Source organism: Portunus trituberculatus, chromosome 47 (assembly GCF_017591435.1).
Source record: "Portunus trituberculatus isolate SZX2019 chromosome 47, ASM1759143v1, whole genome shotgun sequence".
In the NCBI taxonomy this organism is placed as follows: Eukaryota; Metazoa; Arthropoda; class Malacostraca; order Decapoda; family Portunidae; genus Portunus; species Portunus trituberculatus.
This window is the reverse complement of record NC_059301.1, coordinates 12,523,049-12,548,048: the sequence shown is the minus strand read 5'-3', so window position 1 is coordinate 12,548,048 and position 25,000 is coordinate 12,523,049. Positions and strand designations below refer to the sequence as shown.

At 43.2% G+C, this 25,000-nt stretch overlaps 1 protein-coding gene across 1 annotated transcript in view; it reads left to right on the top strand.

The window, feature by feature from the left end:
- The window catches only part of LOC123520578 (flocculation protein FLO11-like), a 124,961-nt gene that overhangs the window by 80,648 nt on the left and 19,313 nt on the right, over window positions 1–25,000 (top strand). Inside the window, exons 2-3 of the mRNA XM_045282967.1 lie at window positions 8,097–9,361; window positions 13,049–14,424. Coding sequence (XP_045138902.1) covers window positions 9,061–9,361; window positions 13,049–14,424 — 1,677 coding nt within the window. The 5' untranslated portion in view covers window positions 8,097–9,060. The remainder of the gene's footprint in view (window positions 1–8,096; window positions 9,362–13,048; window positions 14,425–25,000) is intronic.

Here is a 25,000-nt window from a genome sequence, read left to right as displayed (position 1 = left end):
CATGGTAAAAATGTGTCCCAGTATTCAAGGGGTTAAACCTTGTATTGCCGAGGTTGTCCTTCAGTTCCCCTTCAGATCACTATGGAAATAAAATGCATATTCTCACAGATTATGCATTTTGTCTGTTCTTTAGACTACAAAATAACTGAACTGAAGCACAAAGTTATGGGGTTATAGAAGTTGTAAGTTGCTGCACCAAAGAAATACTTAGTAGGGAGACGATGAACAACACTTTACTCTCTTTCACGTTTCTTCACCAATATAATAATCAAAGAGACGACTTGAGAAGAGATAAATTGATGAATAGAAATAAATAAAAAGATATCTAACAAGTAGCAGACAATCACGAGAGAGAGAAACAATTACTTGTGAGATATTCAATACTGCAACTACTTCACTTTCCACCTCCACCACCACCAATCAAAGAGACAACTTAAAAATAGATAAATTGATGAATAGAAATAAATAAAAAGATATCTAACAAGTAGCAAACGATAACGAGAGAGAGAAACAATTACTAGTGAGATATTCAATACTGCCACTACTTCACTTTCCTCCACCGCCGCCACCACCAAGCCACTGTGCTCTGGGAATTCACATACAAGGATTTAAAATAGCTATTTTTCACAAGCACTTTTCTCCGGTAAATTAATCACGGGGAGTATTTTTGAAGAGATTGCATTCCCCTTTATCTGCTTTGAATATTCCGCGCCATGTATCGTCCCCTGTTGTGATATTGAGGTCAGTCTATTTAATTCAGAAAAGATTAGCGCCAAAGAGATTGAGTTAAGCAGACAGCAGCGTGACCGAGATGGCAGTGCGAACTTTTACATTTGATCCCTCTGAGCGACACGGCATCGGTCTGATTATATTCCGGTTACCAGTAGAGAGTTTTGTGAAGCTGACAGGGTTACGCTGAGAGTTTTGCACTCTCGTTCCTATCCCTCTGCAATTGTATTTTCGCTTACCTTCTTTACCTCTTTCTAATAACTTAATTGAGTAGACTAATTAACTACCTACCAATAGAAGCATGTGTGTGTGTGTGTGTGTGTGTGTGTGTGTGTGTGTGTGTGTGTGTGTGTGTGTGTGTGTGTGTGTGTGTGTGTGTGTGTGTGTGTGTGTGTGTGTGTGTGTTTGAAGTTGTTGATGTTATTTGGAATGTATAATGAAGCTTACGATGTTGTTTTGAAGATCTTAGAACTTACTCACCCAAATCGACGTTAATTTAAGCGTTTTAGAGATTATGTCCTTTGTCATCCACTACAGTTCTGTTTTGGCTCACTATATTTCCTTACCTCTTTCTAACAACTAACTAACAATTTGCTTACTAAATGATTAACTAACTGACTATCAACCCCTTCAGTACTGGGACGCATTTTTACCATGAGTTTTAGGGATAATTAGACGATTTTATTGGTCAGAAAGTTAATGGCCACAGTCTTCATTATTTCAGTCCCCACATAAGATTCCGAAGCTGTATAAAATCACCAAATAATAAGCAGAATGAATATGGAAACGCGTCATGGTACTGAATGCGTTAAAACAAAAGACTATAAAACAACTGGTGACACTATGAGTTTGAAAATAATGTACTGAACTGCAAAAAGGACGCAAACTCCACCGGTAATTAATAGGCACTTCAATTAATTTTCCCATGTCGTAACTGATGCGCTTCACGGTGCAATAACTGAGCCCCGTGAGAGAAATGCACAGCGGCGCCACCAGGGCAGTAAACACTTGAGAGGCGCGAGGCTTAACTTGACGAGCCTCCCCCCACTTCACTATCTCGTGGCGGGGCGCTGGTAGTGGGGAAAGGAAGGGAAAGGGAAGTGAGTGCCTGCTGTGTGTTTATGGTAGTGGTATTCATGGTGATTGTTATTAAGGTAGTTATTAGCCTTACTGTTATTGTTTTTATTAGTGTTATTGACGTCATCTATTACCATCACCTTTATTATTGTCGTTCTCCTTTCTCTATTCCATTCAGTCCAGCAATGCAAAACTTCCTATTTCATCCCTGTTTCTAGTTCAAGTCTATTCTTTCCTCTTCTTTCATCCCCAGGAGGTTATTCTTGCAAAAACTTCTTATTTCATCCTTATTTCTAGTTTAAGTCCATCGTTTCCTCTCCTCTCATTCCCAGGAGGTCATACTTTTAGCTCTTTTTTTTTCATCTGTCTGTTTCATGTTCAGTTGATGATGTTACTGTAGTCTGGGTTTCCTGAACAGTGAGCAAAATACTCATAACTTTCGTCTTTTCTTGTGTTTCATATCACCAAATGGTTTGAATCAAATCCATGACACCGACGGACTCTTGCTTCAGACGGAGTCCCAGAGAGAGAGAGAGAGAGAGAGAGAGAGAGAGAGAGAGAGAGAGAGAGAGAGAGAGAGAGAGAGAGGGGCTAGAAATATTGTTATCTTTAAAACTCTGTAACTCTCTCTCTCTCTCTCTCTCTCTCTCTCTCTCTCTCTCTCTCTCTCTCTCTCTCTCTCTCTCTCTCTCTCTCTCTCTCTCTCTCTGTTTCTGTTTTTCCTCCTTCTTTTGACTTGGACTGTTTCAGAGGAGAAGTATCAAGACACCTCAGAAACTAAATTTGCCATCTTTCTTTCTCTCTCTCTCATGGTTCCTCCTTTCTTATTTCTTTTCGGGAGTGACATTCCGAGCAAGCTATATTTCTTTTTTCCCATTATTATCTTTGCACCCTTGGCCTGCCCCTCTGACACGTGAGAGAGACAGATGAATGAGACCAGCACCAACACCACCACCAGCACCACCACACGTCAGCACAAACCACACTTTCCCTGCTATTGTATTTAGAACGGGAAGGAAAAATAAGAATGAAGTCAAAGAAGGAAAGAAATACAAAGGCAGTTCATACGTTGCGTTGGGTCGGGCGTGTGAGGGCGCCAGTGTCTACCTTCAGCTGCAGGTGTGGCACTTTTAATGGGACCTGTCGTACCTTTCAGCACCGCTAACCTAAACTTTGCTGCACACAGTTTTGCCTTCCGTCTTTATATGTTTTATTTTCTGTATGAGCGCATTCAAGATATAAACAATTTTTTTTTTCATATTTCCTTGAATTACCGAAAGCTATCACAGACGCAGCTTGCCAAAAAGCACAGCAGTTTCACGTGTTTCATTAGCTTTGGGAGTGAGATAAGTGTTTGCACGCGATTATGTGTTTAAACATTCATTAAACACACATGTGAATTTATTAACCAAACAAATCTTACTCGATGCATTTTATGACTTTTTTCTAAAGATTCTTGCTGCAGTAATTCTTCATGCGGATAAATATTGCCGTGGAGCACACGCGTTACGTGCAAATATCCTGATATACACACAAGCTGGCGGCGTTGCTGGCGGGGAAGCAACCAGGCATTGTTGACAGTTCTGTCCGGAGTCGGTACGTGGCACTGCGACATTGATAAAAGTGTGAAATTAATTTGCAACTGGCGTAGCACCTGCTGTGAACCCGTGCACTCACCGTGATGCCCCGCTGCACCCCTAATAGGTTTATCAGACGAGTCTTGATTTCTTCCTCGACATTGACACGAACGGAATAGTGCAAGCGTGTCTATTTCCAGGAAAGTGTTGCGTTTCAGACCAGCAAGTGTTCATGTTTCATAATGATACAAGGAAAATGTTGTACCAGAGAGACTAGGTTAATATCATTCACTAGTAATTTAAAGACGTCGTCATGCAAAGAGAAGAAGATTCATGTGTAAGTAGGAAAACTTACTTGACAACATAAATAAGAGAACAAATCTAAATCAAAGACATCGTTACAATAGCAAAAGTGTAGAGAAGGGAGTGGCCGAAGGTAATCCTGCTTGCATGACGTGGGGAGGGATGTACTAGCATCCCTCCATCACAGATTTACAGGCAAGGCACCATTCCCGTGTTTCCCTGGCATATTCAGCACACGGACGTCAGGAAGGATGCCATCGCCGGTAAATAAGTAGCTAGAGGTAAGGTAGCGACAACACTGGTCACAAGTGAAGCACCACTCCGCATATATTTTTCACTGTTTTGTTCACCTTTACCACAAATCTTGATCTCTGATTCTCTTATATGTTGAGTTTCCTCTCAGTCGATAGCTCTCAGTTGGTAGCGTCGTAGCCGATCAAAGAGTATATGCAATACAATACTATTGACAATGACTGCTCAACAACACCGGACGCTCGCGCTGAATCACTTACCGTCACCTGTTGTACACGCTTTCTGAGCCACACGTTACACACTGAGGCAAAGCTTCGATTGTTTAAGTGCACATATATAAGAAAGAGGGAAAAAAGCAAAATAGGAAGATTAAAAAAAAACACAGAAAAACAATGTAATGCCAAATATGTCACGACTCTCATTTGAAACAGTTGAAGTAACGGAATGAAAGAGAGAGAAAGACGGAAATAAGCAAACTCCAGTATATCATTAATAAGGTTGAAAGAGTGAAGGTGCTGGTTAATCCTTGCGTTGCTGAGATGGCCAGCGAAGAGGAAAGTATGCGTAAATCGAAAGTTATGAGCAGTGAAGCCGTGTAAAGAAGAGGCAAGCTTAAAAGACCAGAAACCATTGGAATAAAGAGAGAAAATAGCAAGATATAACGTCCAGAATTTGTTATTACCAAAACCATGTTCAAATCACGAGAGAGTTAGTTAGATATTTGATGTAACTCCCGCAGAGAAATATAAAACACAACGAAGAGAAACAGAGGGAAATATTACCTCAAACTTTTCAATATAAGTAAAACAGAATTCACTTAGTATAAATTGAACCTAAATGAAAGTTGTTCCAAATACTCAGGCCATAGTTGGGAGGGAACAAAGCTCATACTCTCAAACACTCCTGCGCTTCACCTCCACTACTTCAAAAAAGGCTTTATCTAAATTATCTAAAGGCAGATTGACGAGATTTCTACATTACTAACTGGAGAAACACTCTTGAAAACCCCGCCAATCATCTCTGTGGCCTTGAAAAATAGTCCTGATGAGAGAGCAAAGCGTCTCTGAATAAGGACCCAAATGTCACCATGGCAACGCTGCGCTCACACAATGTACGTAAGTGATGATGAGCAGCGTGACAGATGAGTGCAAAGTGCTGAGGAGCGTAATTGTACTCTCTCTCTCTCTCTCTCTCTCTCTCTCTCTCTTTCTCTCTCTTAGGATTACATACAAGATGACGTAACATTTGTACGAGAAAGAGGACAAGGAGACGAAAGAGAAAAAGTAAGATAAACATATAAACACGAGGAGGAGGAGGAGGAGGAGAGAGAAGAGAGAGAGGGGGAACTACGAGGAAGAGGTGGGAGAGGAGCGGAGGTGAAGGACAAGGAGGAGGAAGAGTAGGGTGGAGGAGGAGGAGGAGGAGAAGTGTTGATAGTATTGACATGAAGCCGTGTCAACTTGCCAACTCAGGAGAACGTAATATTGTTTTATGAAAGTGCTATGCAGCCTCCCCACTAAACAGACCTCTCTCTCATGCCCCCACTAAACAGACCTCTCTCTCCTGCCCCCACTAAACAGACCTCTCTCCTGCCCCCATTAAACAGACCTCTCTCTCTCCTGACCCCACTATACAGACCTCTCTCTCTCCTGCCCCCACTAAACAGACTCTCTCTCCTGCCCCACTAAACAGACCTCTCTGCCCCACTAAACAGACCTCTCTCCTGCCCCCACTAAACAGACCTCTCTCCTGCCCCCACTAAACAGACCTCTCTCTCTCCTGCCCCCACTAAACAGACCTCTCTCTCCTGCCCGTGAAGTCGGTGCTACTGTCTCCTTCTCTCAGTGATACCAGTGACCAGTGACCATCAGTGTTAACTCCTTCAGTACTGGGACGTATTTTTACCATGAGTTTTGGGAGTAATTAGACGATTTTATTTACATTGGGACGGGTCTATGGAGGTCAGAAAGTCTATAGCACAGAGTCATCACTATTTTAATCTCCATATGAGTTTCTGAAGCTGCATAAAATAGCGTATTTGTAACCTGAAGACGTGCCATGGTAGTGAAGGGATTAACTCCTGTAATCCGGGTGGGTCTCCTGGAGCTTGTTGAAATTGTTTCTTGTAAATGATTTGTGTAATAATATTTTCCGCACAATGTTTAGGAGCACAATACTTAATTCTGATTTTAAGAAAACTAATACAAGTCTTTTCTAAAACTGAAGAAGAGTACGTCAAGGCTTTCAGATTAAGCGAGTGTATGAAAATGAGATGTAAGACAGAGGAGAAGCTCGACAAGACGTATTATGACTGTTGGTGTTGTCTTCTCAAATGTTTCGACATGTTATCTCGACTACTTTCCCGACTCCCTCTTGGTAGTGGAAGTCATTACTGTTTTCAAGGGCGCTTTCATCATTTAATTAATAATGTTACAAGTTTTCAGAATCAGCGCTGGGAAAAACATCTCTTGGAATCTGGAAAATAATTTTTGTGGTCATTGAAAACAGTCGTGTAAAAGATCAAAGCATTTCAGAATACGGGAATGTCATATGTAAGCCTCATGGTTCCCCGTGCCTTCCTTTTATGATGATCTGAAACACAGGTCGTGAGTTCAATTTTCTAAAATCAATAGGAAACACTCCAAGTGTCAGGCATACGAAGTAAAAAGAAATTATGTTCAAAAGTTTTATAACAAAGAGTTTTTCTTCAACTCCCTTATGAAACCTTGCATACACCAGACAGAATCAATAATTCATAAGCATCTTCAGCTCGTCTTCCGAAATACTGGTGGTTTTCTTCTTGACACTTTCAACGGACTTTAATACGAGTTGCTGGAGATTTTAAGAAGGTTTATCTGCTTCTAGTCATAGTTTGGCATGGATTCTGCATCGTCACCGAAAAAAAATGAAGACCTGACTGATTATCTCTATGGGCTTTCAAAACAGTTTATATAAAACAACAACGAATTTCCGAGTGCAGCTTTGGATTCAACGCCTTAAGATGACTAAGTGAAGTTGTTATTAGATTTTGTCTCTTTCACGCAAGGCAAGGAGGGACACAGGTTCACCCAAGTAAACCCATGAGTCACTCTACACTAGGGCTCGTAATCTCAAACATTACTGTGCTTCACCTCCATCACTGCAAGAGGCTCTATTTAAGTTTACACGAATTTTTAAGGTGTTTTTTTTTATATAGTTCTAGAGGCAGACTGACAAGATTTCCGCATTTTCAACTGGAGAACCACTCTTGAAACTCCCGCTAATAATCTATGTGGCCTTGGAAAATAGTCGTGGTGAGAGAACAAACCTTTTTTTGAATACGGACCTAAATTCCTTGGGTAACACATGATCCCCTTACGAAACAACGTCAGAATGAGTGATGAAAAAAAAATTGCATTCATGAGCATTATAATGACAAAACCTTTCAGTGAGCCGGGACTGAAGCAACAACTCGTGGAAACTTTGGTATTCTGAGCCATGCAGTACCATCACCACTTGACGGGCCAGACGCCGTTCCGCTCTCACTACTATTGACGAACGAGCGGCCAAAGAAAGATTATGGGATCCAGAACTTCACTCACGGGTCTCTCACTTCATTGATTATCAGATGAACCCGCCCGTTTAGCTCCTAACTTTTGAAATTATTCCGTAGGGGGAGAAAGAGACCGAGACAGAGATAAGGAGGGGGAGAGAGAAAGGGAAGGAGGTTTGGGGGGAGTGGTGGTAACTTTTTTTATTCTTTCCTTCCCGCCTCTGCGCTGCACCGTGTAAAAGTTAGATTAATAATAAGCTTTTCATTAGTTACCCAACGTGTGTTACGTAAACATGACATTTTCTTTATATAAAAAAACTCTGTACTCATTTTTTCATTTTATTTTAACCTTTTATTTATTTTCTTTTATATCTGTGTATTCGTCTTTTTTTTACTTGTGGAGCCGTATTTTTCATGCATTTCATATACGTGCGCGTGTGTGTATTTTTTGAATTAAGTAACAATCTCCTTTTGACATTCTCTCTCTCTCTCTCTCTCTCTCTCTCTCTCTCTCTCTCTCTCTCTCTCTCTCTCTCTATCAAGGCACGGTGTCATCAGGCGTGTATGAGCAGCAGAACTCGTCATTTTTCATAAGACCGCTAACCAACACCCACTCTCATTTGCAGGTTGCGAGCGTCGATTGCACCACCTCGCCTCCCGCCACGACCTCGCCATCACTTCACCTGCGCCTGCCAACCAACCCGCAAGCTCACCCTCCCTCTCTCTCTCTCTCTCACACACGCACTCGTACAAACAAGCCCAGAAACAGCGGTGGAAAAATATCAACAGTGGCGAGGCAGGGATTGCTTAGCGGCGAGGAAATAAAGCAGAAGTGAATGTTGTAGCCATGGAGAAGCGTGGGTCCAGGCAGCAGGCAGCAGAGGACTCCAGTTATCCTTGGGAGAGGCAGCAAGTGGGATAATTCCAGACCGAGGGAAACTGCTCAGCTTGCATTGCCACCACCACCACCGCCGCCGCCGTTGCCGCCGCCACCACCAGGCTTCCCACTTTCTCCGGGGCGAGCCAGATGAAGCACCTCACACAAGGGCTTCCTCCCGGGCCAACGAGCCTCTGAACTGGAACAATTTGGAAGGCAGGAATCGTTGTGGCGCGGAGAAAGTCTTGTCAGAAATCCCGGCAAAGTGGTGCGTTCCGAGCCACAGGTTTCCGCCACGAGAAAGAGAGAGAGAAGAGACCGCGAGGTTTATTGCGTTGTTTTTTATTTTTCATGTGAAATATAATACCGCTAACAAGAAGAAGAAGGACAAAAGTGAGAAGAGTCAGCTTGGTGCGGTGGATGACAACAGTGCAGCAACTGTGTGTCAACTAATCACGTGATTTGATGTGAGAATCCCTGACTCCACCCTTGTTAGCGGCGCTGCATCTGCTGGCAAAGAAAACACTAATAGCACTGACAGATACCAGCAAAACAGTAAGGTGGAAAAATATCAACCTTGCCTCTTGATCCTCCCCCGTCCCTGCCCGCACCTCCGCTCCCCGCCCCTTCTCAACCAGTGACCTTTAGCGTTTCCCGAGCAGCGAGACGCCCACCGCCACCCGCCAGCTGTTCCTTGGCCTCTCCACGCCAACATGTCACTGCCACCACGTGCACTGCTGGTGGTGGTGGTTGTGGTGACGGCGGTGGTGGTGACGAGGGTGCACTGCCAGGTCACCACACTGCACCACTCACTCACCACACCCTCCGCTTCTATAACAGCGACGACAACTACAAGTACGACCGCTACCACTGCTACTAAGACTACTAGCGGAGACATGGCCACGCCCCACCCAGTCTCCGCAGCAACGTCCTCCTCTTCTTCATCCTCCTCCTCTTCCTCCTCCTCCTCCTCCTCCTCCTCCTCTTCCTCTTCCTCCTCCTCCTCAGAGCTATGTAAGTACCTGGAGTTTCTGTTGTCATTGAAAGCTATAATGTTGTATTTTTTTCTTTTATTATTTTTTTTTTCTCTCTCTTCTTGATGTGACCTCTTATGCTATATATCTCCTTGTTCTGTAATGGTTTTCTTTCTTTTTTTTTCTCTCTTTCTCTCTTTTAGAATGAGATATTTCTTATGTGACATTTGTTGTTGTTGTTGTTGTTGTTATTGTTATTGTTGTTGTTGTTGTTGCTGCTGCTGCTTTTGATGTTGTTCTTATCACCATTATTATCATTGTCATTAATATTGTTGTAGGTCTCATTGTCTATGTTGTGATGATTATTATTATTATTTCCGCATGAAAATGTAACAATAATTCAAATTGACCATTAGTGTTCCCTCGTGCTCAATGACACACACACACCCACACACACACACACACACACACACACACACACACACACACACACACACACACACAGAGTGTGTGTGTGTGTGTGTGTGTGTGTGTGTCAGGTCAGTTCATGCATGGGCGTGTGATGTCATTGTCAGCGTGGTAATAGGGGCGCAGTAGCCAGCTAGGATTGAAAGGCCAGTGTTGTCTTTCACCTCTTTAGAACACCCTGCGCCTCCCATCCCCACTCTCTCTCTCTCTCTCTCTCTCTCTCTCTCTCTCTCTCTCTCTCTCTCTCTCTCTCTCTCTCTCTCTCTCTCTCTCTCTCTCTCTCTCTCTCTGCCCTTTGTCCCTCCGTCTGTCATGTGTCTCGTGTTTGTCCATCTCTCTTTTGTCTTTTTTTCTATGTGTATGTCTGTGATTGTGTGTGTGTGTGTGTGTGTGTGTGTGTGTGTGTGTGTGTGTGTGTGTACGTACGTGTTTCTAGCTTGTTAACCACATCCTATTAAAAAGATGTTAAAAAGCACCAAAACATGCAAGTATTTATAATGAAACATAGCACACACACACACACACACACACACACACACACACACACACACACACACACAGGCACGACACACAGGCACCCAGGCACCACACACAGGCACCACACACACCTACCCACTCCATTTTGCTGTTTTCATTTCATATATATATTTTTTTTAAAGGAGAATATTGCTCGGGCCCTGAATCGCACACACACTCTCATAAAGGCTCCAGTATTACTCTGACTTATTGCTCGCCTGAATTCCGTTTATAGTGAAGTTTACCTCCCCAGCCCGCCCAAACCCTCCCATCTCCCGCCCCGCCGATAGAAACAAGAGAGAGAGAGAGAGAGAGAGAGTTTGAATAATCGATACAAATGTTTTCTTCCGTAATTCATTTTTGCATTGCCCGTGTTTCTTTTTTTTTTCTTTTTTTTTCTTTTCGTTTATTTTTTATCCTTTTCTCTTTTATTTTCGTCTTATGCCTTGATGTTTCTCGATGTTTTCTTCTTTTTTTTCATCGTGTTGGTTTTTTTCTTCGTTCGTTGTTTTGCCATGATTGCTTTTGTTATCCTTTCCGTGTTGTTGTAGTTGTTGTTGTTGTTCTTGTTGTTCTTGTTGCTCGGGAATTCTAAGAGTGAAATTGGTGTTTTTATGGCTTATATTTGTATTTCTTAACTTTATTTCTTCTTTCATATCTTTATTATCATTATTTTCATGTACTTCTGTTTCTTGTTGCTGTGGTCCATGTTGTTGTCATTGTTGCTGTTACTGCTGTTGTTCTTCCTGTCTTCGATATCTATTATGTATATTTTAGATGCGTTTATGTTGCCTTCTAACATATCTATATTTGTTCGGACATTCAGGCAAGTTGGAGGAGGAGGAGGTGAAAAGAAACACAGGTGCGGGGAGGTGAGTTTATTCCCGACTAGTTTCGCTGTTGCTTCTTCTCTTTCTCCCCGGAAGAAGCACCAGCGAAACTAATCAAGAATAAGCTCACCTCCCTGCACCTGTGTATCTTTTCACCTCCTCCTCCGTATCTATATTTATTAACTCAGTGTGTGTGTGTGTGTGTGTGTGTGTGTGTGTGTGTGTGTGTGTGTGTGTGTGTGTGTGTGTGTGTGTGTGTGTGTGTGTGTGTGTGTTTTGTAGGAGGGTAGGACTGGCCAAGGACAACAAAAATATAAGGACAAAAACACCCACTCAGTCGCTAATCTTCTTACAGAGCCGACAGTTAGCCAAAGGACAGGGACAAATGTCTTTAATGTGTGTGTGTGTGTGTGTGTGTGTGTGTGTGTGTGTGTGTGTGTGTGTGTGTGTGTGTGTGTGTGTGTGAAGACGTATGAATCTGTTTTCGTCAATTATGGTTCGTATTTACCTCACTTAATACTTTCCAAATATTTTTACTCCCTTCAGTCAGTATCGAATCGTGGGAGTCGACGAGGCTGTTATTGTTGTGTTGTTTGCGCTGCTGAGTGACTGGAATGCCTCTCTACTGGGCTGGAAGGGCGGGCCGTCTGGATCGCTGGATGGAAGTCTTGAAAGATTGTTTGTCTTGACTGCTGGAGCCTTGTTTGTGGACACGAATGGAGTGTTGTGTTTATGGAAGATCCGAAAATTATAACTCTTAAGTGCTGGAGACTCTTCTGGATGCAGTGTTTTGTTTATGGAAGACCTGAAATTTATAACTCTGGAAGTGCAGGTCTCTGTCTTTCTCTGTCTGTGTCTGGCTGGATGAGTCTCTAAATACAGTTATGGAAGATTGAAGTGTTGTTTGAATGCAGTGCTGGAATATGGTATAGAGGAAAGCTTCAGGATCTGGGAGGCTGGAGGGCTGGAGGGTTTGTGTACATGAAGGGCTTATGGATCGTGTGAATGATGAAGTAGAATGCTGTCTTGGCGATGGACTGGAACGCTGTATAGGTGGAAGGTTTGTGAATTTCTTAAGTGAAGGGCTCCAGTGGTGTCTAGACCCACCTGTGTGCATGGAAAGCTGGAATTTTGTATGCAATGATGTACCTGAGAGTTGAATATATGAAATGCTTACGGATTATATGGAATGCAGGAAAATTGGAGGGATGGAAAGTTAAAAGATGAACTGGCTGAAGGCATGTGGGTGTTCAGAAAGGCTTTGTGTGGTGGTAGGTAGTAATGGTAGTGGTGGATGTGTATACTTAGTGCTACCATTACCCGTGTCTGTTTGTCTACGTGCATGTGTGTTGAGTGGGTGAGTGGTGGGGTGTGTTTATCCTCGCCATGTTACCTCTGTGTGCTTTGTACGGCCGTGCTTTGTTGTCTAATTGTAGTTTTGGTGCATATATATAGTTGTACTCTCTATGTGTTTGCCTTTTTTATATATATTTTTATTTTTCTCTCTCTCTCTCTCTCTCTCTCTCTCTCTCTCTCTCTCTCTCTCTCTCTCTCTCTCTCTCTCTCTCTCTCTCTCTCTCTCTCTCTCTCTCTCTCTCTCTCTCTCTCTCTCTCTCTCTCTCTCTCTCTCTCTCTCTCTCTCTCTCTCTCTCTCTCTCTCTCTCTCTCTCTCTCTCTCTCTCTCTCTCTCTCTCTCTCTCTCCAATGAACAAGCACACGTTTCAGTTTAAGGGTAAAAAACAGGTCCGTTCATCAAAGGTGTAGCAACAATATCGGATGGGGACGCGTGCTGCTCTTCAATACTCGATACAACTTCCATCAAACATGTTACCTTTTTGTGCGAATAGTTGTGATTATTTGTATTAGATTGTGTGTTAATACTTTATTCCTTCTCTCTCTCTCTTTTGTTACAGTTACAACGTCCGCTACAGCTCCCTCCCACCTCCTTTCAGCCGCTGCTAGTATCACCTCCTCTTCCTCCTCTTCTTCTTCTTCTTCTTCTTCTTCTTCTATCTCCAGTGCCATTCCACAAGTCCCTTCCACATCCTCTGCGCATTCCACAAAAGTACCTCCTCCACCCGCCACAACACCTCCTCCTTCCTCAACAGATATTTCTTCCTCACTTTTCATTTCTTCATCCACTTATCCACCTCTCACCACGACCTTCCCGCCACTTAGCTCACCGCACACCATCCTTTCTCCTCCCTCTTCCCCTCCTGATCCTCCTCCACTCACAGCTCCTTCTTCTCCATCCACCGACCCACCGCCAGCTACAGTTTCTCCGTCTTTCACTCATCCACCTTCCACTAAAGTCCCTCTCCCTTCCACTGATGCACATGCTATCACAGACTCGCCCATTGCATCCACTACAACGTATTCCACATCATTTACTGTAGTGCAACCTATGCCCACCACCACAGTCCCTCCACCTCTCTCCACCACCGCTCCTCCACCTCTCACAACCACAGCACAGTCGCTACCCATCACCACAGCAGCTCCACACTCCTCCCTCGCCACAGACACAGACTTACCGCCCTCCACCTCCGATCCACCTCCTTCTGTCCCGCCGTTACCATCCACTAAGGTGTTCTATCCACCCCCTACACTTCCACCATCGCCGGTAACCAGTAAGGCTTCACCAACACCCACCTCCACCTCATCTTTACCCTCCACCACAGCCCCGCCGCCACTCACACCCACCACAACCCCTCCACTCTCCACCACACTTACTTTATCCTCCACCACAGCCACAATACAAGTCGCCAGCCACCACCACACCACGACCACGCAGCCACCACCTCCATCTGTAGCCTCCACCACCACCGCTCCATCTCCATCACCCTCACCATCTTCCACACCCCCACCACCACCCGTTACCACCACCACCACCACCACCACCACCACCACCACCACCACACCGCAGGAATACCCCCGGAGTCTCATGTACGCAAGCCACCTCCGTCAGCGTCCCTACTTCCCTGCCTTCAGAAGCACCTCCTCTCCCATTTCCTCTCTCCCTTCTCCTTCCATCCATCCAGCCTCCTCGTTATCTTCCTCCTTCCTCTCCTTTCACCTCTCCTCATCCTCATCTTCCTCCTCCTCCTCATCTTCCTCATCCTCCTCTTCCTCTTCTTCCGCCTCTCGCTCCCCCGTCAGGATTGAAAGAACCATCCCCTCCACGCCTCCTCCTCCACCTTACTTCGACCCAGCGGCGCCTACCAACATCTCGGCGCAGCTTGGGACTCACGCCTACCTTCCCTGCAGGATTCGCAACCTCGGAAACCAGTCGGTAGGTGATGGACACTTTAAGGTGCAAAATGCTTCCTCAGAGTTGGCCAGAGTGGTTCCAGGAATCAGCACGCGTCAGCACAAGGTGTCGGGCGTCTAGTTGGAGTGTGTGATGGGAGCTGAGGATCACTATTGAATTAGAGAGTTTTATGTGTGTTTCCTGAGTCTCTGGAAAGGTTTCATTAGCGGTTTTTTTCTCTCTTTGTTGAGTTCGCTGTGACTAGCCAGCGATTAATGCTTAACTAGTTGGAATGGGATGGGCTTGAGGATCATTATTCGATTAGGGAGTTTTATGAGTGTTTTCGTTGTGTGTGTGTGTGTGTGTAATTCATCTCACCTCGGTCGTCTGCTGGTCACCCAGCCAGTCTTCCCCATTATGGAGCGAGCTCAGAGCTCATAGACCGATCTTCGGGTACTTATTTACTGCTAGGTGAACAGGGGCCACACATTAAGAGGCTTGCCCATTTTCCTCGCCGCTTTCCGGTACTTGAACCCGGCCCTCTCGATTGTGAGTCGAGCGTGCTAACCACTACATTACGCGGTGTGTGTGTGTGTGTGTGTGTGTGTGTGTGTGTGTGTGTGTGTGTGTGTGTGTGTGTGTGTGGAGAAATTTCAAGGATGTTTTCTCTTCGTTGATTAAGCTGTGACTGACAAGTGATTGATACTAAACTTCTTAGAATGTGATGGACACTAAATTAAGGAGTTTTGCGAATATTCCCTCAATGTGTGTGTGTGTGTGTGTGAGGGAAGCTCTCTTAAGTCTCTTTCTCGTCCTTGAATTAACAATAACTAACATACGATTAATGCTGCACGCGCGTCAAGTTTAAACCTTTCCGCCGAGCCTGGTGCTGAGTTGCGTGCGTTAAGAGAAAATTGCTGAGAGATGGCTGATGGCTGGCTGGCGATGGAAGTCAAATTAGTCTTTAATTATCTTCTGTCGTACGTGGCTCCTCCGCTCTTCCATCTTGTCCCTCCCGAAGCTGCCGTGTTTACGTAAGGATGCGCTGCTGATGCCCGCTAGCTATTGTGTGGAGAGGATTAACTGCAGTAATTACCGCTGGAGAGTGAGGTGAGGTGAGCCGGGACGCGTGAGGGACGGAGGAGAACCACCAACTAGTTATATTGAGGTAAATGAGCTCACATACTCTCTCACACACTTTCACACGCGCCTACACCCTTTACCCTACACCCTCAAGTATCTAGACGAGGAGAAGCGAGCCAGCAACAGTAACAGAACCACCGAACCACATCAGATCTCTTGGGAGGCAAATGCTGCTAGTAGTAGTAGTGGTGGTGGTGGTGGTGGTGGTCAGGCAGGAAGGTAGAGCGAGCAAGGGAAGCGGAATGGAAAGAAGTTACAAAAAAAAAAAAACAGGAAGAGAGAGAGAGGGGGAGGATAATTTAGAGGCACGGGGAGGGCGAATAACTCAAAGGGCGTACGCAGAGGATTGGATTTCGCAGTGAAGGTTATCTGAGGGTGACTGAGGACGAGGGGAAATACTGAAAGGGCTGAGGGGAGTGAGCGGGCAAGAGGGGATTTCAGAGGCTATTGATATCGAGAATTCCAGCTCAGCACGAATTATACAAACATGCCACTTCTCCTCCATTATGGCGCGCCGCTGCCTTTCTTGCCGCGGTGGTGGTGGTGGTGGTGGTGGTGGTGCAGGAGTTGGATGGTCACTGGCGATTTATTGCTACTGGTGGTGGTGGTGGTGGTGGTGGTGATGGTGGTGCTGGTGCTCCTTGCTGACTGACTGGGTTGTTTATTGGCTTGTTTACTGGGCTGCTTATGTTGTTTAGCGCTTGTTTGGCTGTTTTTTTGTTGTTTAGTAGTAGTAGTAGTAGTAGTAGTAGTAGTAGTAGTAGTAGTAGTAGTAGTTATTATTACAAGTGTCTTGCGTGATAGGAAATTCAGTCTAAGACACAAAACTTACATGAAAAGAACGTTCTCAATATCGTTCATCCTTTCACTCCCATCACATAAGAACAAAAAAACAACAACGGAAAGTATTGTCCAATTTCGTATGTGAAGGATCTTTGACATTTCTATTTCAAACAGTTTATGTCGTGGGAAGGAGGAGAAACAGAAACATGAAAGGAGTTCCGGAGTTTACCAGTAAAAAAGCGATGAAAGGTTGAAAATAATGGTTAACTCATCAATAAGGGGCAGGATAAAGCTGGAAAAGAAAATAACAGAACTTTTGCAGCGAGGCCACGGGAGAGGAGAGGCATGCAGTGACCAATATAAGAGGATTAGTGATCGAGATGGTGCACAATAGGTTAGGTTAGGTTTGGATAGGTTAGGTTAGGTTAGGTTTGGTTAGGATAGGTTAGGTTTGGTTTGGTTTGGTTTGGTTTGGATAGGTTAAGGTTAAGGTTAGGTTTGGTTGAATTAGGTTAGGTTTAGATGAGAGGATTGGCAACCATTTGTGTTTGGTTAGGTTAGGTTAGGTTTGGTTTGGATAGGTTGAGGTTAAAGTTAGGTTAGGTTAGGTTAGGTTAGGGTTACATGAGAAGATTAGTAACCATTTGTGTCCGGTGTATAGTTTCTTATGCTACTGATGCTACATACTAAAAATAAAGATATCGACGGCCGCAGTACCAAACAGTGAACTAACTAGTGGGATGCTGAGTGCGAGCTGCAGCCGCCGACAACTTCATCTCTGTCTGGCTCCCCTAACCCGCGATCATAGCCTTGTTAGTGTTTATAACCTTTTTCTGCTTGGACTGTCTTGCCTACTACGTCTTCAGAACCATGACGTGTTTTTATGTTTATTCCTTTATCTATTTGGTGATTTTATACAGCTTTAGACACTTATGTTGGGATTACAATAGTGAAGACTCTGGCCATTAATCTTCTGACCTTCATAGATCCTTCCTAATCTAAATAAAATCGTCTAATCATACCCAAAACTCATGGCAAAAAAGTGCAATCCAGTACTAAAGGGATTCAAACAAAACTGCTTCTCTGGTCCGAGCTTTCTATCCTCTTTACTCCAATTTATTCTACCATGTTTCCTTCTTATTATGCTTTTCCTCTCTTCTTATTCCATCTCCAGTAATGTAAGTTTACCACACCACACAGAAAGCAAAAGAAACACTGTAGTTGTAAGTGAGAGAATCAAGACACTGTAAGAAGAGAGGAATCAACGAGATGAATTGTCTTCCTCCTTTCACTCCACGCTGTTTAGGAGGGATGTCTGAGTTAAACCTCCCCATTAATGACACCACAATTACATGCATGGACAAACAAGGCTCCAGTGCAGGGAAACCAACCTAAAGAACGAAAAATATTGCCGGGCACGATACAACCTGACTTCATGGAAATGGCTTCAGCATATGAGATGCGAAATTTTCAGTCGAGAACTTAAGAGGATAGGTCCAAATGTTCAAATATTCAGTGTAAGGGAGAGGGATTGTTGAGTTAAAGTTTATATAGTAATAGTAGTAGTAGTAATGATGATAATGGTGGTGATGATGGTAGTGATGAAAGGAGTAATAGTAGTAGTAGTAGTAGTAGTAGTAGTAGCAGAATTAATAGTAGCAGTAGCAGCAGCAGCAGCAGCAGTAGCAGCAGCAGCAGCAGCAGTAGCAGTAGCAGCAGCAGCAGCAGCAGCAGCAGCAGCAGCAGCAGCAGCAGCAGCAGCAGCAGCAGCAGCAGCAGCAGCAGTAGCAGTAGCAGTGGTGCAGTAGCAGTAGCAGCAGTAGCAGTAGCAGCAGTAGTTATACAGCAACAGTGGCAGTAGTAGTAGTAGTAGCAGTAGCAGTAGTAGTAGTAGTAGTAGTAGCAGTAGTAGTAGTAGTAGTAGTAGTAATAGCAACAGCAGCAGTAGTGTTTTACATTTAGAGAGAGAGAGAGAGAGAGAGAGAGAGAGAGAGAGAGAGAGAGAGAGAGAGAGAGAGAGAGAGAGAGAGAGAGAGAGAGAGAGAGAGAGAGAGAGAGAGAGAGAGAGAGAGAAATAGAAAAATAGTAATAGTAACTGCCTGTATGTGTGTGTGTGTGTGTGTGTGTGTGTGTGTGTGTGTGTGTGTGTGTGTGTGTGTGTGTGTGTGTGTGTCGGGCAGCAAAACGGCAGAGTAAACATGAATTCCGCGCCCTGTTGGCTTGATCCCCTAATGGCCGCAGTTATTATATTTGTCCTTCTTTTCGTCGCCGTCACTTAAAATTTTTGTTTCGTGCTGTCCATGCGTCAGGAAGGCTACTGTTGTTGTTGTTGTTGTTGTTGTTGTTGTTGTTGTTGTTGGAGACTTTGTTACTGTTACATACTTTTCGTTAGGCATTTTTTTCTTTTTTTTTTTTTTACTCCCTGTTGATTTTTTTTTTTTTGTGTATATTAGTATTTCTATTTTATCATTGTTATTTGTTAATGATACTTCTACTACTACTAATATACTACTACTACTACTACTACTACTACTACTACTACTACAACGACGACTACAACCACCACCACCACCACCACTACCACCACCACTACTCACTACTACCATTACCACCACCACTACTACTACTACTATTACTACTACTACTACTACCACCACCAGCAGCACCACCACCACCACTACCAGCATCATCATTAATATTAATATCAAATACTTAAAATATTTAGTGTGATATCATTTGCGGCATTTTGTACAAGAACACAACACAGAGAGAGAGAGAGAGAGAGAGAGAGAGAGAGAGAGAGAGAGAGAGAGAGAGTGTATGTGTGTGTGTGTGTGTGTGTGTGTGTGTGTGTGTGTGTGTGTGTGTGTGTGTGTGTGTGTGTGCGTGTATCTGTATGCGTGTGGGTGTGCGTGAGTGCGTTTGCGTGTACGTGTAAGGCTCTACGTGTTTCTCCCTAAAAGTTAAAGGTAGAGGAGTTCAGATCCCTAAGAGCCAATTGACCAGTTCCCGAGGTGACCCGAGACTCCCCTACTGAAACTGCCGAAGGGGAAGTGGCAAAGTAAGGGAGCAGGGAGAAGCTGGCTATTCCTGACCTTTACCAGTAGTAGTAGTAGTAGTAGGAAGAGGAGGAGGAGGAGGAGGAAGAGGAGTAGTAGTGGTAGTAGTAGTAGTAGTAGTAGTAGTAGTAGTAGGAGGAGGAGGAGGAGGAGGAGGAGGAGGAGGAGGAGAAGGAGTAGAAGGAGTAATAGCAGTAGTAGTAGTAGTAGTAGTAGTAGTAGTAGTAGTAGTAGTAGTAGTAGTAGTAGTATAAGTAGTAATAGTAGTAGAAGTAGTAGTAGTAGTAGTAGTAGTAGTAGTAGTAGTAGATGTGGTAGTAGCAATAGTAGTAGTACCAGAAATAAATACATTAGTAATATTCACGTATTCCTGCAACTTCCATGGCTCCAGTGAAATAAAACAGTCAGTAAGAGCTCAGTAAAATCGTTCACGCGTTGGTGCAAGTGACTGCCGTGGCGGGGAACGCATCCTAACACACTGAGGCATTTCACTTAGCAAAAATCACGCGTCCCTTGAGTGATGGTGAAGGGATGCAAGCAGGCAGGCGAAAGAAGCATTCCCAGGACGTGAGGCAAAAGAAAGCAATTACTGTGAAGAAAAAAACATCTTAACGTAGTGACTGGAAAGGAAAAGCTGTGAGAGGATTATGTGGAGAGTGTAATCAAAGACTTGCAAAGGTAGATTTTAAAACTGTGGTCAGGAAAAAAAGTCAGCCCAAAGCAGATTACGTAGCAGCGATTACCAATGACATCAAACAAGTGTAATTATATAAAGAGAGCGGGTGCCAAAAACAAGACGCCTGCAGGAGCCACTCGGAGGTATTAGTATACAAGTTTATACCAGCACCCTTTAGTGGACACTGTTCAAATGACTTGGAAAGAAAAGTGCTTTGGTGCTGCGCTGGAAAATGGCAAGTCCGTGGAATTCAATTTTCATTTAATTTCGAAACTCCCTCAAATCTTCCTCCCATTGTAACAAAAAAATTGAACTAGTAACAAAAAACTCACTTGAAACGCACCAGCGAGGAAACAGACCTCAAGAAATCAGAATAACAAATGAAATAATGAAAATTGAAAGCAAGCGGGAGAGAGAGCGAGAGAGAGAGAGAGAGAGAGAGAGAGAGAGAGAGAGAGAGAGAGAGAGAGAGAGAAAGAGAGGAAAAAATACAAGAACACGTTGAGATTGCAAAAACAAATCCTAGCGTTCACAAAGGAAAAAAATAATTAGAATAGAAGCGACACAGTGAGCTTTCGCCTCCCACCAGCTGGCACGCGTGGCACTCAAGGGGAAGAGACTTACTTGAAATGAAAGGGAACTTATCAACACCACTGCCCCGAGATTATAGTTGGTCCTTGGCTAATATAAGGGAAGGGAACGGGGTGGATGGGAAAGAAGACCTGTGTCCTTTACCGTATCTTTCCAATCATCGCTAGGGTTCGTGGTTCCTGCTGGATGTTTATTTATCAAGGACTTTCTTCCTCTAATGACCTTCGCAAGTATTCAGAAACGCCTTCCCCTCTCAATACGACAATTTTCCAGAGCCAGAGATAACCAGGCGGGATTTAAAGACAGTTTTTCCTTTTAATAATCTAGAAATTTTGCCAATCTATCATCAGAACTATAGAAAACAATCTTAAAAACACGAGTATCTTCAGTTAGAGCCTTTGGAAAGCAGTGATGGTGAGAGAACAAAGCGTTTCAGAATACCAGCTCTAGATCACGGTACGGCAAAGGCAGAAGAGAAGGTTTGGTCTGCAGTAATACCTGATGAAATTAAAAAGCCCACGAAAGATATATAGTAAAAGGAGAACAAACCTAATTTTTTACATCTTTTAGTAGTGGTTGAAGTAGTTGTAGTAAAAGTAGTAGTAAATGCAGTTATAATAGTAGTAGTAGATGTAGTAGTAGTAGTAGTAGTAGTAGTAGTAGTAGTAGTAGTAGTAGTAGTAGTAGTAGTAGTAGTAACACCAATAGCAGCAGCAACAACATCATTATCAACAACAACAATAAAAGTGGCACCAAAGAATCACTGTTTACACGCACTGTTTGAAAAGAGCCACATCTTCGATCAACCTGGCCTGGAAGTAGATAATTACCTGGGAAATAGAAACACTGCCAGCGCGTATTTCCAGGCGACGCTAATTGACAGCTTGATAAACGAGAAATTATGATGATACCACGTTAATTCCGCGTGACGGTATCGCTCTAATTATTATAAAGGTCACGGTTATGCAAAGAATGTTGATACCTGGACACACTTGTTTGAGTCTGACGCGCTGTGTTCTGTATCGCTCGTTGGTGTGGATGGAAGCTCTTTTATGATGATAATAACAGACGGTATATTTATTTATCTATTTATTTTATCTAGTATTCTTATTTGTTCATTTATTCTTATTGTCATTGGTGGGTTAAAGGCATCGGAGAAAAGTGAGAGAGAAAAAAAATAACAGCAGAAATGGAAAGGTTTTTAGTAGTAGTAGTAGTAGTAGTAGTAGTAGTAGTAGTAGTAGTAGTAGTAGTAGTAGTAGTAGCAGTAGGAGATGTTGCTGTAGTTGTTGTTGTTGCTGTTGTTGTTGGATCAGTAGCAGTATTAGTAGTAGTAGTAGTAGTAGTAGTAGTAGTAGTAGTAGTAGTAGTAGTAGTAGTAGTAGCAGCAGCAGCAGTAGCAGTAGTAACAGCAGCAGTAGACGCAATAAAAGTTATAAGCACATTATACTTTCGACCTTCTAAACCATAAAACATCCGAAAAGAAAAATTGTATATACGTAAATGGCTGACCCTGAGTTGCGCTGGGCAGTACATCACCATGAAACGCGTTACGTATAATATAAAGGCACACCTATTATGTACGCATTGCTTACTAAAACACTGTCAACAAATCTACGCTGGCAAAAATAAAAACAAATAAATAAAAAAGCGCACGGAAAGTCAGAAAAATAGGAGTGTTTCTCGCTAACTTATTTGCCAAACTGGGACAAGCATCAGCAATCGAGCAACAATTGTGGCTCTAAGGTTCGCTGACCTAAAGAAACCCTCGCCTCGACTCCTGACGTATCCTAGTGTGCCGTGTCGTGTTCCATCGCTTCACATTGAGAACACTATAGCACCACCACTGCCACCGCCGCCGCCACCGCCACTACCGCTACTATACCGCCTCGCACCAAGACGTGAATGTTGTTGCGTAATGATCACATATAAATGGCAAAGAAATAATCCCCTCAAAGTAATGTTTTTTTTTTTTTCATGAAAGTGAAGCCCAACGAGTTACATTACGGGCTGAATAATTGCGCAGTGCTTTTAATGAGTTGTGTATTATTTAATGTGATGGATCGGTCACTGTTCACTATCTATAATAATAATAATAACAATAGTAATAATAATGATAATAATAATGATAATGATAATAATACTGCATTTGGCGCTGGTCAGACCTCATTCAGATTATGGTGTACAGTTCTGGTCCCCGTATTACAGGAAGGATGGAGGTTTATTAGAATCAGTACAAAGGAAAAATGTGTAAAAGGGTATAGGGGATGAGGGATATTCCTTACGAAATGAGATTGAAGCTGGTAAATTTACGTTAATTTCAGAGACATTAGTTAAGAGGTAACCTGATAGAAGTATTTTTTTCTTTTTACTCCTTCAATACCATGACGCGTTTCTATGTTCATTCTGCTTACTATTTGGTGATTTTATACAGCTTCAGAAACTTATATGGAGGATTAGAATAGTGAATACTGTGGCCAATAATATTTTTACTTCCTAAGACCCTTCCTAATGTCAATAAAATTGTCTAATCGTACACAACTCTCAAGGTAAAAAAGTGTCCGGATATTGAAGGGATTAAGTAATGTAGAGGGACGTTAAGTTCAATTTCTAGGATCATTAACCAGGATCTAACAAGGAATAAAGGGTTAAAATTTGAAGATTTTAGGTTTAAGGAAGGGATAGTAACGAATGGTTCTAAAATAGAGTGGTTGGTGAATGGAAGGGACGCAGTAATCAGGTTGTTAGTGCTGAGTCATTAGGGAGCTTTGAAAGAAGATTAGACAGATTTCTGGATGGGGATGACACGTGGAAATAGGTAGGCATATTTCACACAGAAACTACCACGTGTAGACCTGGTGGCTTCTTGCAGCTTCCCTTATTTTCATTTGTTATTATGTATTCGTACTATTACTGCTGCTGCTGCTACTACTACTACTACTACTACTACTACTACTACTACTACTACTACTACTACTACTACTACTACTACTACTACTACCACTAATAATAGTAAAGAAATTATTTCAATACTACTATTACTTCTACGACTACTAATATACTACTTCTATATTACTACTACTGCTACTACTACTACTACTACTGCTACTGTTACTACTACTACTACTACTACTACTACTACTACTACTACTACTACTACTACTACTACTGCTACTGCTACTACTTCTACTACTACTGCTATTACTATTACTTCTGCTATCACTCCTACTACTACTTCTACTATCACTACTACTACTACTATTACTAGTACTACTACTACTACTACTACTACGACTACTACGACTACTACTACTCTTACCTCCTCCGTTACTACTTCCTCCATCACTATCACCATCCCGACCACCACCATCACCACCCCCACACAAGGAACCGTTGCAGTTGTAGCGTAATAACAAAACGTTGTATGTGGCAGTTACTCTCTATATTCAGTTAAAACCTACCTTTTCGTTTAGCAGAAATAACAGTAATCATATATCACAAGTTTTGTCGTAATATGAATACAGCTGGTAATGAAAAGGCAAATGAAATGACTATTGCTTATCACACGCTCTTTATTGCTTAAACACTTCATCAAGCCAAGGTCATTCTACTGCTACAGCCACTGCTCAATGTAATCTTTTACCAAGGGGAGAAAAATGCAACGCCGGTCAGCATTTTTCACGGCCATGCACACACACACACACACACACACACACACACACACACACACACACACGCCCGGTAGCTCAATGGTTAGAGCGCTGTTTTCACAAGCCAGAGGACCGGGGTACGATTCCCCGGTCGGGTGGAAATATTTTGGTGTCCCCTTTCACGTGTAGCCCCTGTTCACCTAGCAGTGAGTAGGTACGGGATGTAAATCGAAGAGTTGTGACCTTGTTGTCCCGGTGTGTGGTGTGTGCCTGGTCTCAGGCATATCCGAAGATCGGAAATAATGAGCTCTGAGCTCGTTCCGTAGGGTAACGTCTGGCTGTCTCGTCAGAGACTGCAGCAGATCAAACAGTGAAACACACACACACACACATGCACAGAGAGAGAGAGAGAGACAGACAGACAGACAGAGACAGAGACAAAAGAGAGAAAGACAGAGACAGAGAGAGACAGAGACAGACACAGAGAGACAAATAGATAGAGAGAGAGAGAGAGAGAGAGAGAGAGAGAGAGAGAGAGAGAGAGAGAGAGAGAGAGAGAGAGAGTGGGGGGGGGGCAGGGTTACAGTTATATAGTTATATTTATATATAGACTACAACAGACCTTGCAGTACTCGCAGGATGACATAACCTAGGCTTTCAAAGGTGATAGTTGAAGGAAAGATCAGTAAAGCATAAGGCTTTCTCCTCACATCCTC